The sequence below is a fragment of the Choloepus didactylus genome, chromosome 6 (assembly GCF_015220235.1).
Source record: "Choloepus didactylus isolate mChoDid1 chromosome 6, mChoDid1.pri, whole genome shotgun sequence".
In the NCBI taxonomy this organism is placed as follows: domain Eukaryota; kingdom Metazoa; phylum Chordata; class Mammalia; order Pilosa; family Megalonychidae; genus Choloepus; species Choloepus didactylus.
Window position 1 is genome coordinate 77,018,828 of NC_051312.1, and position 14,496 is coordinate 77,033,323.

General features: G+C 38.2%; 2 protein-coding genes across 2 annotated transcripts; one reads left to right on the forward strand and one right to left on the reverse strand.

The window, feature by feature from the left end:
- Positions 1–3,167: 3,167 nt before the first annotated feature.
- On the forward strand, positions 3,168–3,398 carry LOC119538796 (NADH dehydrogenase [ubiquinone] 1 subunit C1, mitochondrial-like). The gene has a single exon (XM_037841969.1). It carries the CDS (start codon positions 3,168–3,170, stop codon positions 3,396–3,398), a length of 231 nt encoding a protein of 76 aa, XP_037697897.1.
- Positions 3,399–6,147: 2,749 nt separating this feature from the next.
- Positions 6,148–13,670, reverse strand: LOC119536999 (olfactory receptor 2AG1-like). Its single transcript, XM_037839637.1, has 2 exons — positions 12,745–13,670; positions 6,148–6,196 (listed from the first exon to the last, which is right to left on the reverse strand). The coding sequence occupies exons 1-2, from the start codon at positions 13,668–13,670 to the stop codon at positions 6,148–6,150; spliced, it is 975 nt and encodes a 324-aa protein (XP_037695565.1).
- Positions 13,671–14,496: the final 826 nt, after the last annotated feature.

Sequence of the window (14,496 nt, forward strand, 5' to 3'; positions counted from 1 at the left end):
CCATCTTTTAACCTCCAACTTTCCTTCTGGTGACATACATGATTGAGCTTACCCTTTCCACCACCTTCACACACCTTTCAGCACTGTTAGTTAATTCCCACAAAAAGCTACCATCACCCCTGTCCATTTCCAAACCTTTAAGTTCACCCTAGTTGAACATTCTGCTCACAGTAAGCAACTGCTCCCCATTCTTTAGCTTCATTCTATATCGTGGTAACTTATATTTCATGTCTATGAGTTTACATATTATAATTTTTTCATGTCAGTGAGACACTGCAATATTTGCCTTTATGTGTCTGTATTATTTCACTCAATATAGTGCCCTCAAGATTTCTTCATCAACCCATTTCTTTTAAGATGGTTTCGTTTTCACACCATACATTCCATCCTAAGTAAACAATCATTGGTTCCCTGTATAGTAACGTATTTATGTACTTAGCACCATCGCCACTATCTATATAAGGACATCTCCATTTCTTCCACAAAGACAGAGGAAGAGTCAAAGAAGGCAGAGAGGCAAAAGAAAAAGAAAAGATAAAGAGAGAAAAAACAAACAAAAAAAAAAACACACAAAACTTGATAGCTAGAAAGTCACAAAAGGAAAAGTAGCACTAACCTAAAGTAGAATAAAGAGTCAGACAACATCACCAATGCCAGGAGTCCCGTACCTTCCCCTTTTCCCCACACCCCCATATGCATTTAGCTTTGGTATATTGCCTTTTTTATACTAAAGGAAGCATAATACAATGTTTCTGTTAATTATAGTCTCTGGTTTGCACTCATTGTATTTTCCCTCATCCCACCCTATTTTTAACACCTTGCAATGTTGACATTCATTTGTTCTACCTCATGTAAAAACATATTTGTACCTTGTATTACAATTGTTGAGCACCCTAGGTTTCCCTGAGTTACACAGTCCCAGTCTTTATCATTCATCTTCTGTTCTGGTGTCCCACAAGGTCCCAACCTTCCTCTTTCAACCATATTCACAGTCATCTTTGTTTAATGTACTTACATTGCTGTGCTACTATCTCCCAGAATTGTTTTCCAAACCTCTCACTCCTGTCTTTTCCTTTCTGTCTGCAGTGCTTCCCTTAGTGTTTCCTGTAGAGCAGGTATCTTGTTCACAAACTCTGTCATTGTCCATTTGTCAGAGAATATTTTAAACTCTCCCTCTTATTTGAAGGATAGTTTTGCCAGCTATAGGATTCTTGGTTGGTAGTTTTTCTCTTTCAGCATCTTAAATACATCACCCCATTTCCTTCTTGCCTCCATGGTTTCTATTGAGAAATCCTCACATAGTCTTATCAAGCATCCTTTTTATGTGATGGATCACTTTTTTCTTGCTGCTTTCAGGATTGTCTCTTTATCTTTGATGTTTGATAATCTGAATATTAAGTGTCCTGGCATAGGCCTATTCAGATCTATTCTGTTTGGGGTAGTCTGTGCTTCTTGGATCTGTAATTTTATGTCTTTCATAAGAGATGGGAAACTTTCATTGATTATTTCCTCTATTATTGCTTCTGCCCCTTTTCTCTTCTCTTCTCCTTCTGGGACACCAATGACACATACATTCTTGCTTTTTGTTTTGTCCTTAAGTTCTCTGAGACGTTGCTCATATTTTTCCATTCTTTTCTCTATCTGTTCTTTTGTGTGTAGACTTTCAGGTGCCTTGTTCTCTAGTTACTGAGTGTTTTCTTCTGCCTCTTGAGATCTGCTATTGTATGTTTCCATTGCATCTTTCATCTCTTGTGTTGTGCCTTTCATTTCCATAGATTCTGCCAGTTGGTTTTTTGAACTTTCAATTTCTACCTTATGTACGCCCAGCGCTTTCATGATACATTTCAGATCTTTCACCATCTGTCCCTTAAACTTTTTGAATTGACTTATTATTAGTTGTTTCAATTCCTGTATCTCAGTTGAAGTGTACATTTGTTCCTTTGACTGGGCCATAACTTCATTTTTCTTAGTATAGGTTGTGGTTTTCTGTTGTCTAGGCATGTTTTTCTTGGTCATCCCAATCAGGTTTTCCCAGACCAGAATGGGCTCAGGTCCCAGAAGGAAGAAATACTCAGTATTTCCCTGAGGGTGTGTCTTAGAAAATTAATACACCCTGTGATGCCTCAGGTCACTGTGCTTTTCTGCCCAGCAGGTGGCACCTGTCAGCCTGTAATTCCATACTGGTGTAAGGAGGTGTGGCTGTTTTCCCCCAGGCTCTGGGGTCTGGTTCTGAATGGAAGGCAGTTAGTAGAGCTGGGCCACACCCCTTTTCTCTTAGAGAAGATAACCACCCTAGGGAGAGGTCATTAGCAATTCAATGGTCTCTCTCTGCCTGTGCTATCTCCACTCTTGTCTGGGTCAGAGTGTTGGGGACTGAAAATGGCTGAGGCTTTCTTCACTGAGCCAAAACAGGGACAGAAAGTTCCCTTCAGGGCTAGTCCTCAGCAATTCTCTGGCTCTCCAAGGTCAGTCATCACCCAAAGCCTCTGTCTGCTTGTCGGGAATTCACAGCTCATAGTGAGCAGTTCACACTCACTAATTAAAACCCCAGTTGGAGCTCAATTGAGCTATATTTGCTTGCTGGGAGAGCATCTCTCTAGCACCATGAGGTTTTGTAGCTCAGGCTGTGGGGGAGGGGTGTCCTGGCTTGCATCTGCAGTTTTTACTTACAGATTTTATGCTGCAATCTCCAGCATTCCTCCCAATTCAGGTTAGTTTATGATGAGTGGACAGTCACGTTTGTCCCCCTCAGTTATTCCAGATTGTTTACTAGTTGTTCCTATTTTTTTGTTAGTTGTTTCAGGGGTACTAACTAGCTTCCACTCCTCTCTATGTCACCATCTTAGCTCCTCCTCGTTTTGCTGTATTTTAATTATTGTAGCTTTAGCTGGTAAAACATATGCTCTTTCATTTTTCTTCTAGTCATGATTTTGATGATTATTTATATCCATTCTACTCCTGAGCTTGTCAAAATCCATTTTTTAAAACTCCATTGAAATTTTGATGGTGATTACATTGAATTTATAGATGATTATAAAATTAATTAACATCTTTAAAATAAAATACTAAATCTGCCCTTCTAGTAATAAGGCATATCCTCTCTTTCTTCATGAATAGATGCATGACTGTTGGGAAGCAGAATGCGAGGTGGAACCCGGTCAGGCAAGATGGCACTGTCTGTGTTGCTGCTTCCCTTTTCCAAGCTGCTTGTCCTGGCCCGGTATCCTAGCGGTCCTTCTGCACAGTCAAAGTTCTACATTCGGGAGCCTCTGCATAACAATCCTGACTGGTTGAAATTTGGACTGACCTTAGGCACCACCATCTTTTTGTGGGGCTACCTCATCAACCTACATAACGAAGATGTTTTAGAGTATAAAAGAAGAAATGGGTTGAAATAAACTTTTGAAATACTAATATAGTATACTTCATGTAGTGATAACAGCAGTTCCTCTGAGTTCAACAATCTTTTGACTTGTACATGTGAAAGAAAAAGTTATATGTAAAGTCATATATGTAAATATATAAAGTCAATATTTGCAAGTTGTATCATTAAATGAAAAATGAAAACTATTTCTATTCTTGAGATAATGCATTTTGTGACAACTTAATGAAAATATCAATTCTAAGGTACATGATTAGAAGTATTTTAATACAGAAAATACATTGGGTTAGACACACAAGTTGAAATATGTAATCAGTAAACAGAAAGTTCAATGTTATTTCAACCTGCTACATAATGTTGAAAACTTGGGGTGATTTTCTTAGGACATTGATTATTTTTACCACCTGATGAAAAGGTCAGTGGCGATTGAGGACATGGTATGAAAACTTATGAAAATATATCAACTTTTAATTTCCAATCAAAACACTTATTCTTTAGTTTCTTCTGACTCCATTGCATTGAAGTTGGATGATTTACACTTGGGATACTGTTTTTATTCGACATCTATGGCAGTGCCAAGTCTGTTATTCTTTTTTTTGCTAATATAACTTTTCTCTAATGGTTTAGCAAACTCTTGATTGTTTAAAAAAGGGAGGGAGTAAAAATAGACACTTAAAAAATTAAAATAATCTTCATTTGTCCCTCAAAAAAAAAAAAGTTTTGCATGACTGCACTCACACTGCCATTCACATACTTTTTCACATTGTTTTTGTAGAGATTGCACTATATGTATTCCTCGGTTTTCCTTTTACATCTTTTTCTATTTTAAATTTGGTCTTTTTTTAAGTCAAAAGTATTACATTCTTAAAATGCATCATTGCTAGTCAATAGGCAAACCATCTTTTTTTCATTTATTAATTTGTGCATTCTAAATATTTATTGAATTTTGTATTATGTGACAGATACTGTACCAGGGCTAGATACAACAATAGAGAAACATTTGTAACCCCCAGGAAGATCAACATCTAGTACATGTATCTCATATGCATCCATTTTACTGAACTCCCCTACTGAGTGATTGATGCTAGTGATTTTCGGGCAACTATATTGGATTTTCTAGCTAAATAATTGTATTCCTTTAAAAAACGGGACTTCTTTTCAAATGGTTATGCCCACAAAATGTATTTCTTGATTTTATCTTTGAAATTGCCTTAGACCCCTAGGGTAATATTGAATAATAGTACTGATAACAGGCATTCTTCTCTTTTCTATTTTGATGAAAAAGGTCTTTAGTGTTTCCCTATTTAATACAATGTTTGCTTTGGCTTGTGATATACAAGTTAAGCATATTTTTCCTTATTCCTAACATTAATTGTGTTTCATTTTTCTCTTTTAAGAAAGGCTGATGTGCTAATCAAAACATTTTCCACATTTGTGTCCTTTAATCTCTTAACTTGGAAGTGATTTTTTCTGTCAATATTATTGGGTTTTGTCCTTAATCAGGTTGCAGCTACTTTATATCCTCCAAAGGCCCTTAAAATTGAAATACATAAGTTGGCACCATTTTTATTCTCTACCTCTACCATGGATTTATATTGGCACTTCATGCTTCGCTTACACAATCTGGATCTGGGGAGTGAGGGTATGTAAATGTACATACTTAGTCATCTTGAACAGGCAATGGCCACTACGTAAGTAGTGAGGAAAACAAAAGTCAGTATAGTTTAATTCCCATGAAAAGACTATTTTGCTGCTTCATTTCTACTCCCAGCATCATTGAAAGTCAGCACACTAAAAGCAAATTATCAGACTTATTTCAGACACTACAAAAGAAAAGAGCCCACATATTTTTATACCTAAGTAATCATTCATGTGTGAAAGCAGTAGTAAGAAATCCATAGAAAATCCATGTCCAAAAAAAATATCGTTATATAATCATCTTTTAAGAAACTATGTCTGGAAATATTCTAATCTATAAAATAGTTCAAATAAAAATTTCAACATTGGGTAATTTATAATTGAAAGGGCTTCTGGTTTAAAACAGGGCAATTAACACATATATTCCTTTCCTAGCTCTTCTGACACACACTACAATTTGGAATTCTCAGAGGAGTAGCCTTTTGGGAGAAAATAAACCTACTTACACAATGGCAAAAAAAAATTCATACCATCTGTTCCATACTTTTATAAAACTTGTAGCAACTCCCCCACATCATCAGGCATATGAGGAAAGCAGTAGCAGAAATGATAAAAGCCAAAATAAGTCAAGAAAAAAACCTGACAATGGAGTGTTTATGGTTTATTTTATGTATGTGTATACATGTATAAAGTACTATGGCATGTGTGTACAGTATACGTGTGCCGTAGCTCCTTCTTCTATAATTTACAGCATTGGAAGATAGTGATATCTATATTCCCCACAACCTTTTCTTCGTTCTGAAATCCATTCTTCATAAAAAGAATCTTAAGTAAATTTCATATGTGTGGCTATTTAAATTAATAAAATAAACTTTTCAGCTCCCCAGTTTTACTAGGCATGTTTTAAGTGCTCAATAGCCACATTTCCATCTTCACAGAAAATTCTATTGGACAGCCTAGATCTTTATGAATCAAACTATTAAACTTCATGTAGGAATATAAAGTTGAGACATACTGTTCATTCATTAATTTATTAATCAAAATATATCAAATGCCTACTGTATGCCAAGCATCATTCCAGCTGCTGGAGGAAACAGCAATAAACAAGTTAGACATAGTCTATGCTCTCATCGAGCTTTCATTCTGGAGGGTAGAAGCAGAGAATAAGCAAGTAAACTAAGGTATAAATAAGCAAGTTCCACATAATGAAAAGCACAACGAAGATAATAAAGCAAGGTTGTCATAATGCCTTTTGACTTGGGTGTATGTTACTTAGAATGGTAACTTCTTTAAGTTAACATTTAAGGTGACACCTAAATGATGAAAATTAGCAAGTTAAGCAGATTTGATAGAAGAGCATCACAGTCATAAAGCAGAGCTACTAATTGGCCCTAAAGCAGGAACAGTTTTGGACAAAGAGGTCAGTGGGATCAGGTTAGAGTGAGGGTGAGGAAGCACAGTTTCAGATGTGAACTGTAAAGCAGGCAGGGGCCAGATCATGCACAGCCTTGTCAAAAAGTGACTTGATCTGATGTCAGATCAGAGCTGGGGTAAAACAGTGCGGTCGCAGTTGATTCGTCTGGGGGAGGGTGGCGGCCGGTTGCTAAATCCTAGGCTCCCAGGATTGCTCCGAGGGTACCGGCGGCGGGGGCTCTTTCCCGGAGGCGAGGGCGAGGCGGGGGACTTGGCCAGGTCCCCGGCGGGAGGCGTGCAAGTATGGAGGGCGGCGAGAAAGGAACAGGCGGGACACGTTTCTTTTAGGATGATGAAAACCAAGAGAGAGCTTTATCAGGGGAGAGTACAAGTTTATATCGGGCGGTTTAGAGGGCGGGGTAGCTGTAAGGGTTAAAGGCTTGGATTGGTTCTGAGAGGGCGCGGAGGTTGATTGAAAAGGGGCGGGAGTTGCTCCGGTAACGGGGAGTGGGTGGGCAAGGTAAAGGGGGCGGTTTTCTCCGGCAAGCCCTCCCCAATGGTTTTTACTTTGGGGTGAGGAAATGGGGCCTGCATTCGGCTCCACTTTCTCAGGCCCGGGGGGCCGTGGAGGGCGCAACCACCCGTGCCCCACTACCTTTCCTAGGGGCTGATCAGTTCCCCTGGCCCAGGCCCGCCAAGTTGGAACTCGATAACAGTGTCCCGCAAAACAGATTATAGTGGGGTAAGCATGGAAAGAGAAAGACCTGTTATGAAGCTATTGCAGGACAGCAGGCAACAAATAATGGTGGCTTGGACTAAGATAGCTGTAGAGGAGACCAAGAGAGGTGCACATATTTGGAATGTGTTGTATAGATGGAGTTGAACCAGTAAGGCAAATAGAGAAAACAACATTTATATTTTAGTATTTGTTTGATCAGTTATGTGGACAGTGATATTATCAATCTAGATGGAAAAGAATGAGAGAACACAGTAGCAGGGGGATGAGTCAATAATTCTGTTTTGGATTAAGTCTGAAATTCTTATTAGACATGGCAAGTAGACAATTAGATATAAGAGCCTGGGGTTTATGCAAATAGCCAGGTATTTAGGAGTCAAAAGCAGGTAGATGGTATTTAATCCCATGCAACTTGATGAAGTTACCCAAGAAGAGATTGTTGACTGAGAAGAAAAGGAAGTCCATATTAGTGCCATGGGGAATTTTCAGACTTAGAAGTGAGGTAGAGGAAGGGGATCCGGTAAGGTGAAGAGAGCACAGAGGAGAAAAACTGGGAGAGTGTGTTGTCTGGAAACAAGAGAAAAATAAGTTTCAAGAGGAAGGGTGTGGTCGACTGTCAATGCTGCTGAAAGGAAGAGGATATAGGACTAACCGTGTTAATTTGACATCTCAATGCTGACTTTGACAATGAACAGGTCCATGAAAAGAGAGCAGAGCCTGATCTGGAGCATGTTAAGATGTGAATAAAAGATCAGCAGAGGAGAAAGTGAGCACAGCCACTCCTTTTGTAATTATTTTTCTCTGAAGGGAAACAGAAAAACTGGGACAGTAACTGAAAGTTGATATGGAGTCATAGGAAGGCTGCTTTGTGATGCAGATTATCAAAACATTTTTGTTTCCTTATGCTATTGGCTCAGTGGGGAGGAAGAAAAGGGTTTCAGGTGAAAGGGATTCTACAGGAGTGAAATCTTTGGTAGGAGAGTGAGATTGGGGTTCATAGTACTACTGGAGGGGTTAGTCTTTGACAGACAGCTGTAATGGGGGAAACAGGAAGTGTGTGTGCAGGAGCAGGTGGGTGGGAGATTTGAAGAGAGGAAGATATGTGCTACCCATCCGACCACTTCTGCTCTAAGTGAAGGATGGGGCAGGGTCATCAGCTGAGACTGAAAATGTGAATTAGACATTTTTTAAAAAGGAATGAGTTTGGGTTAGGGAAGTATGGTAGTACATCTTGTTCTGGAATGCAAAGCTGACTCATGTAAAAATGTCCAAATTACAAATAAACTTACTTGAATATAATCACAATCAAATTACCAGTGGGATTTTAAGATATGGATGATAGAATCAAATGTCTTCACAAAGAATAACGAGGGAAAAAAAGCTAGAACTGAAAACATAGCCAAGAGATGGATCTATCTAGATATATAATATGCTTCTGAAAACATAATGTATGAAAAATAAAGTGGAAGGATTATTTAAAAATAGTAAAGTTGGTAACTTTGGAAAAAAGTTAAAGTCTCTTCGTATATCATATGTGAAGATATATTAGAAATTTATTTTAAAAATTAGATTATAAAACGATTAAGAAAAAATGAAATACATAACTTGTTACCTAAAAAGAGAAAGGAAAATTACATCCTAACAGTAAAATTACTGGAAGAAAACACAAACTAAGTGATGGATAGATTTCACTCCACAAATATTTTTAATACTTCTCTGTCTAAAAAATCCCTACCATGGGAATATTAAAAAGTCAACTAACAATCTGGGAAAAAATTTTTACCACAAATATAAGAAAATATCTATGTCCTTAATCATAAAAAATCTCCAATTCAATAAGAAAAATATAAACACTTTATGCAAATTAAAACAATAATTAAAGTTTAACCTAATAAATTTGTAAATATTTGTATGTAAAATTTACAGGAAAATATATGGTGGGATAGGTACACTTATATATTGATGGTAAGAATACAGGTGGTTTAACATTATAAAAAATCAGCTTGTCTTTTTATATTAAGATCATAAAATAAATCTTTGACCTTGCTTTTAGTAATTCTACTCACAGGAATTTATTCTAAGGGAAAAAATCTGTCACAACCCCAAGAGATTGATATTGCTGATTTCACACACACACACAATTAAATTTATGACTGTGTTGAAATAGCTAAATATATTATAAAGCACCCACATAATCTAATATTATGTCACTACTTAAAAGCATGTTTTCAAGGACTATTTATTCATATAAGTATTAAAATTTATTAAGTACTCATTATATGCTAGATGCTGTTCTAAATGTCTTATATATGTATTTACTAAGCTATTAATCCTCACTATAACACTATGAAGTTGTTCTTATCATTGCTGCCAATTCATGGTTTACAGATGCGCATACTTAGGTATAGAAAGGTTAAGTAACAAAGGTTAAGTAACACATCCAAAATTATACAAGTAAGTAGGGACAGATTGAATTCAAACCTTTGTCCTCTGACAACTGGCCCCAGGTCCTTTGCTACTGCTTTATAGTGTCGTCACATAGTATAGGAAAAGAATTCACTATATATTAATGGGTGAAAAAAACCTATTCTAAATATACATAACAACTCAGTAAAATGCATGTCTGCACAAAAATGGAAGGAAATCCATCTAAATATATGTAGGAATTATCTTTGGGCTTAGATTTTAGGTGGTTTTTGCCTATGGTCTAGTACTCAATTTTTATTCATTTTTTTTTAACAAGAACTTCTTTTAGTGTTATATTTGAAGCAGAACTATTTTATTGTTGAAAAAAAAAAAAAAGAAAATGTTAGTTAATTTCCACAAACAGCAATATCTCCAAAAAATAGTGCCACTCAGATCAACCACGTTATTTTTGAAACTAGCTACAGGACACTCTCCTCCTACAAAAACACAAAAACAGCTAGTGGACAAGCAGAACTGTCTGAATCCATGGTTCTGGGACTCTGGAAGCCAGGGCAGCACTGTACACCATCCAGGAAAGAGCAGGATAGGGAGACTGAGAAGCTGCAGCAAAATCTTTGAGTGAAACACCTTTGTGGCAGTAGCCAGTGCCCAGCACCCACCTTTGAGGTTTGCCTCAGGTATGGTCCGTGGCTGGCTGCCATGGATGGGAGGGGCCTGAAGGCCTGCCTCCCCAGGAAAAGTGGGGGACACACGGTCTAGTGCTGAGCCTGTCTTCTGATTGGTGAGTTTGGACTAGTGGGTTCCAGTTTTGAATTGTGATTTAGCCTGCCTGGAACAGGGAACTTCACAGCCATTGTTTCAACACTGCCCTGTAGGAGAAAATATTTGGAAACTACATATCCAATAAGGGTTTAATATCCAGACTATACAAAGAAAGCCTATAACTCAACAATAAAAAGACAAACAACCCAATTTAAAAATGGGCAAAAGACTTCAATAGACATTTTTCCAAAGAGGAAACACAAATGGCTAAAAAGCGCATGAAAAGATGCTCAATATTACTAGCTATTAGGGAAATGCAAATCAAAACCACAATTAGATACCATCTCACACCTGCTAGAATGGCCATTATCCAAAAGACAGAAAACTACAAGTGCTGGAGAGGATGTGGAGAAAGAGGAACACTCATTCACTGCTGGTGGGAATATAAAATGGTGTGGCCGCTGTGGAAGACAGTTTGGCAGTTCCTCAGGAATCTAAGTATAGAATTTCCATATGATCCAGCAATATCTTGCTGCTGGGTAAATAATCAGAAGACACGAAAGCGGGGACTCAAGCAGAGTTATGCACACCAATGTTCATGGTGGCATAATTCACAATTGCCAGAAGATGGAAACTACCCAAGTGTCCATCAACCGATGAATGGATAAACAAAATATGGTATATACATACAATGGAATATTATTCAGCTGTAAGAAGAAATGAAGTCCTGATGCATGTGACAACATGGATGAACCTTGAGGACATTATGTTGAGTGAAATAAGCCAGACACAAAAGGACAAATATTTTATGGTCTCACCGATATGAACTGGTTATAATTAGCAAACTCTGGGTGTTAAAATCAAGAGCATATGTTACCAGGAGATAGAATGAGGGTAGAAAATGGGGAGCTGATGCTTAATTTGTGCAGAATTTTTAATAAAGTTGATTGTAAATGTTTGGAAATAGATAGAGGGGATGGTAGAACATTATCATTAGTGTAATTAACAGCCCTGAATTGTGTATGTGACTGTAGTTGAAAGGGGAAGTTTAGGGTTGTGTATGTCACTAGAAGAAAAGCTAGAGGATGAAACATAGGACTGTATAACATAGTGAACCCGGTTATGGGCAATGAATGTGGTTAATAGTGCAAATATAAGAATGTTCTTCCATGAACTAGAACAAACGTATGTCATTATTACAAGGTGTTAATTGTAAAGAAATATGTGAAAAATACACCTAATGCAAACTATGAGCTAAAGTTAACAGTAATATTTTACTAATCTTTCATCAGTTGTAGCAAAGATACCATACCAATGCTAAATGTCAATAGTAGGTGAGTATAAGGGGTACAGCATTTTTCTTTTTGGACAATGAAAATGTTCAAAATTGATTGTGATGATGAATGCACAACTCTGTGATTATACTGAGAGCCATTGATTGTATATTTTGGATGGATCATATGGTGTGTGAATAAAACTGTTTTCAAATAACTCAATTCACAGCTTTTATTCACAGCATTTCTACTATATTTCCCAGACTTATAAACAGACTAACAATAGTGCACTACATTTAAGCTAGCTAGAAAATTAGTTATAGGTGATCATCCCCTTCTTTCTGCACAAACACAAATATGCACAAACATAGAGTCACACGCACACACACCAAACATACGAACTGTTTTGCAATTCTGATGTTTCAGGACATCCCTGGGAAATGGAATGCACTGTTTTGCTTTGTTTATTTCTTAGTTGTTTCTTCACAGCTATTTACCATGGACTTTGTTTATCAGTTGCCTTCACTTTCTACTTTATTCATATTAGCAATGTTGGAATTTTAGGAAGGCTAAAAATATCCCCATATAAAAAACAAACAAATTACAATACCTGTTGTGATAGCTAAGTGGAACCATTTTTCTGAATGGAAGATTTATAGAAAGAGGAAGAAAAATGAACCCTTAATGCAAATACACACAAACTTCTACTAGCTGGGGCATTAAAACATGCTGCCAATATGATTTTTTAATGAGATCTGTTGAACTAAGATATGCTGAAATCTCAGTATCCCTATTAATATTTGGGCTTTGCTTAGGCCATCATGTGAAACTTTCTTTTCTCTGGTTTTTGCACTGGTCCAATAAGGAATCCCAAGGTCAGGGCTCAAGTCGCAAGTTGGTGATAGCCTGTAGCATCAGTTAAGTTTCCTCATGGAGAGACTTCAAAAAGCTTTGGACGAGTTTGGTTACCTTTATAATTTTTTTATTTTTCTACCAAAAGATGTAATCTGCATTGTGGTGGTTTTACTATGAGTATTTGATTCATAGCAGAAATGCTCTGACTTTTCAAGGGAAGCCGTGGTCCTGTCTCAGTGGGTGGAGTGGGTCATCACATGTATTTTCCCAGGACCTTCCTCATGCCCCCCATGACATCCCTGTTCCTCAGGCTGTAGATGAGGGGGTTCAGGGCTGGGGTGACAATTGTGTAGAAAACAGAGATGATGTTGTCCTGTTTGGGACTGTGAAAGGAACTGGGCAAGACATACATGAATGTGGCAGCTCCATAGAACATCCCGACCACCATCACATGGGAAGAGCACGTGACCAGGGCTTTCTTCCTTCCCTCCGTTGAGGGCACGTGGAGCACAGCAAAGAGGATCAATGTGTAGGAGGCAAGGATAGCAACAAGAGGAGGTATCAGGAAGGTCACACCCATCACATACACCATGAGTTCATATCTGGAAGTATCTGCACAGGCCAACTTGAGCAAGGGTGGGATCTCACAGAGCAGGTGCCTGATCTTCCGGGCATTGCAGAAGGGATAGTGCATAGTATACATGGTATATACCAGAGCACTCAGGGAGGCCAGGATCCAGGATGTGGCCACCATGGACCAGCAGACCCTAGGCCTCATGAGGACCATGTAGTTCAGAGGATGGCAAATGGCCACGTACCTGTCATAGGCCATGAAAGCCAGGAGGAGGTCCTCTGCACCACCCAGCATCAGGGCCAGGAACATCTGAAGGGCACAGCCTCCAAACGAGATGGTGTTTTGTCTGCTCAGAAAATCCACAAGGGCTTTGGGAGTGACGACAGATGTGAAGAGGAGGTCCATGAGCGAGAGCTGCCCAAGCAGGAGGTACATGGGCACGTGGAGCCAGGCATCCACTGTGATGACCAGGAGCAGAAGGCCATTGCTGGTCAGGGCCAACATGTACAGGACAGCGATTGTGGAGCAGAGCAGCTCAGGGGACCCACTGTCATTCAGAATCCCCATCAAGATGAAGGCGCTTCCCAAGGTGGAGTTCCAGGGCTCCATTCTGTGTGGTTTCTTTAGTCACCTAGAACTAGATAGATTCTCAGTGAATTTTTGCTTAGATGTGCCCCTACTTTTGTAACATCAGAGGTCTCTGACAGATAGTCAATATAAATCCAATGAGGTGAGACCTTTCCCAATGATAACTGACTTCACTTTCAAATTTCTGAATATCTGACACTTTATTGTATCTTGATAAAATAATTATCTAAATGAGGAACAGGGATCACAGCAATAACTAAATATTTAGAGATTACTAATAAAAATATTATTCAGGGCATTACCCTTGAACATGCATCTTCGCAGTTAGATTAAATCTCCTCTCTCTTAATAGTAAACAATAATCTGAACCCGTACCCTTGATTATTCTTGTACATGTGTTTTAAGTGTAATTTTTGGCAAATGATTTAAATATCCAGTTAGTTTTCTACATGGACCTGTTTGAAATATGAAATTCCAGAACAGATACAGACATTTCATTTCAATAAAGCACATCCACTTCTTTTCCTATTTGACTTATATCCACATTAGCTTACAGCATTCAAGGCTGGACAAAATCTCATTAGAAGAGCTAAAGGGTATCCATGCAGTTACACCTCTTGGCCAGCCCCATATTCTCTATGAGCCTAAGAAAGAAGGGAGACTGAACTGTTTAAGGCTAGGGGATGGTGTATTTTTGATGGTGTTGCTTTGAGAGCTAAATATTTAGGATCAGTGCAAATGTAAGTGCTGTTCAACAGGTAATGATGAGATTTGGACACGGAATACTCAGGTATATGATAACAGACGTGGCTCTGCCCAGGAAGTTGAGGGTATTTGTGTTTGGGAG

Bases quoted from the DNA above. Each gene is read 5' to 3' on its own strand.
- LOC119538796 (XM_037841969.1), top strand. From the start codon at position 3,168: ATGGCACTGTCTGTGTTGCTGCTTCCCTTTTCCAAGCTGCTTGTCCTG.
- LOC119536999 (XM_037839637.1), bottom strand. From the start codon at position 13,670: ATGGAGCCCTGGAACTCCACCTTGGGAAGCGCCTTCATCTTGATGGGG. The intron at 6,197-12,744 runs GTGATGACCCAC...TTTATACCTTAG, and splicing joins AAGGTCCTGGGAAAATACAT to TTTACTTGCTTATTCTCTGC.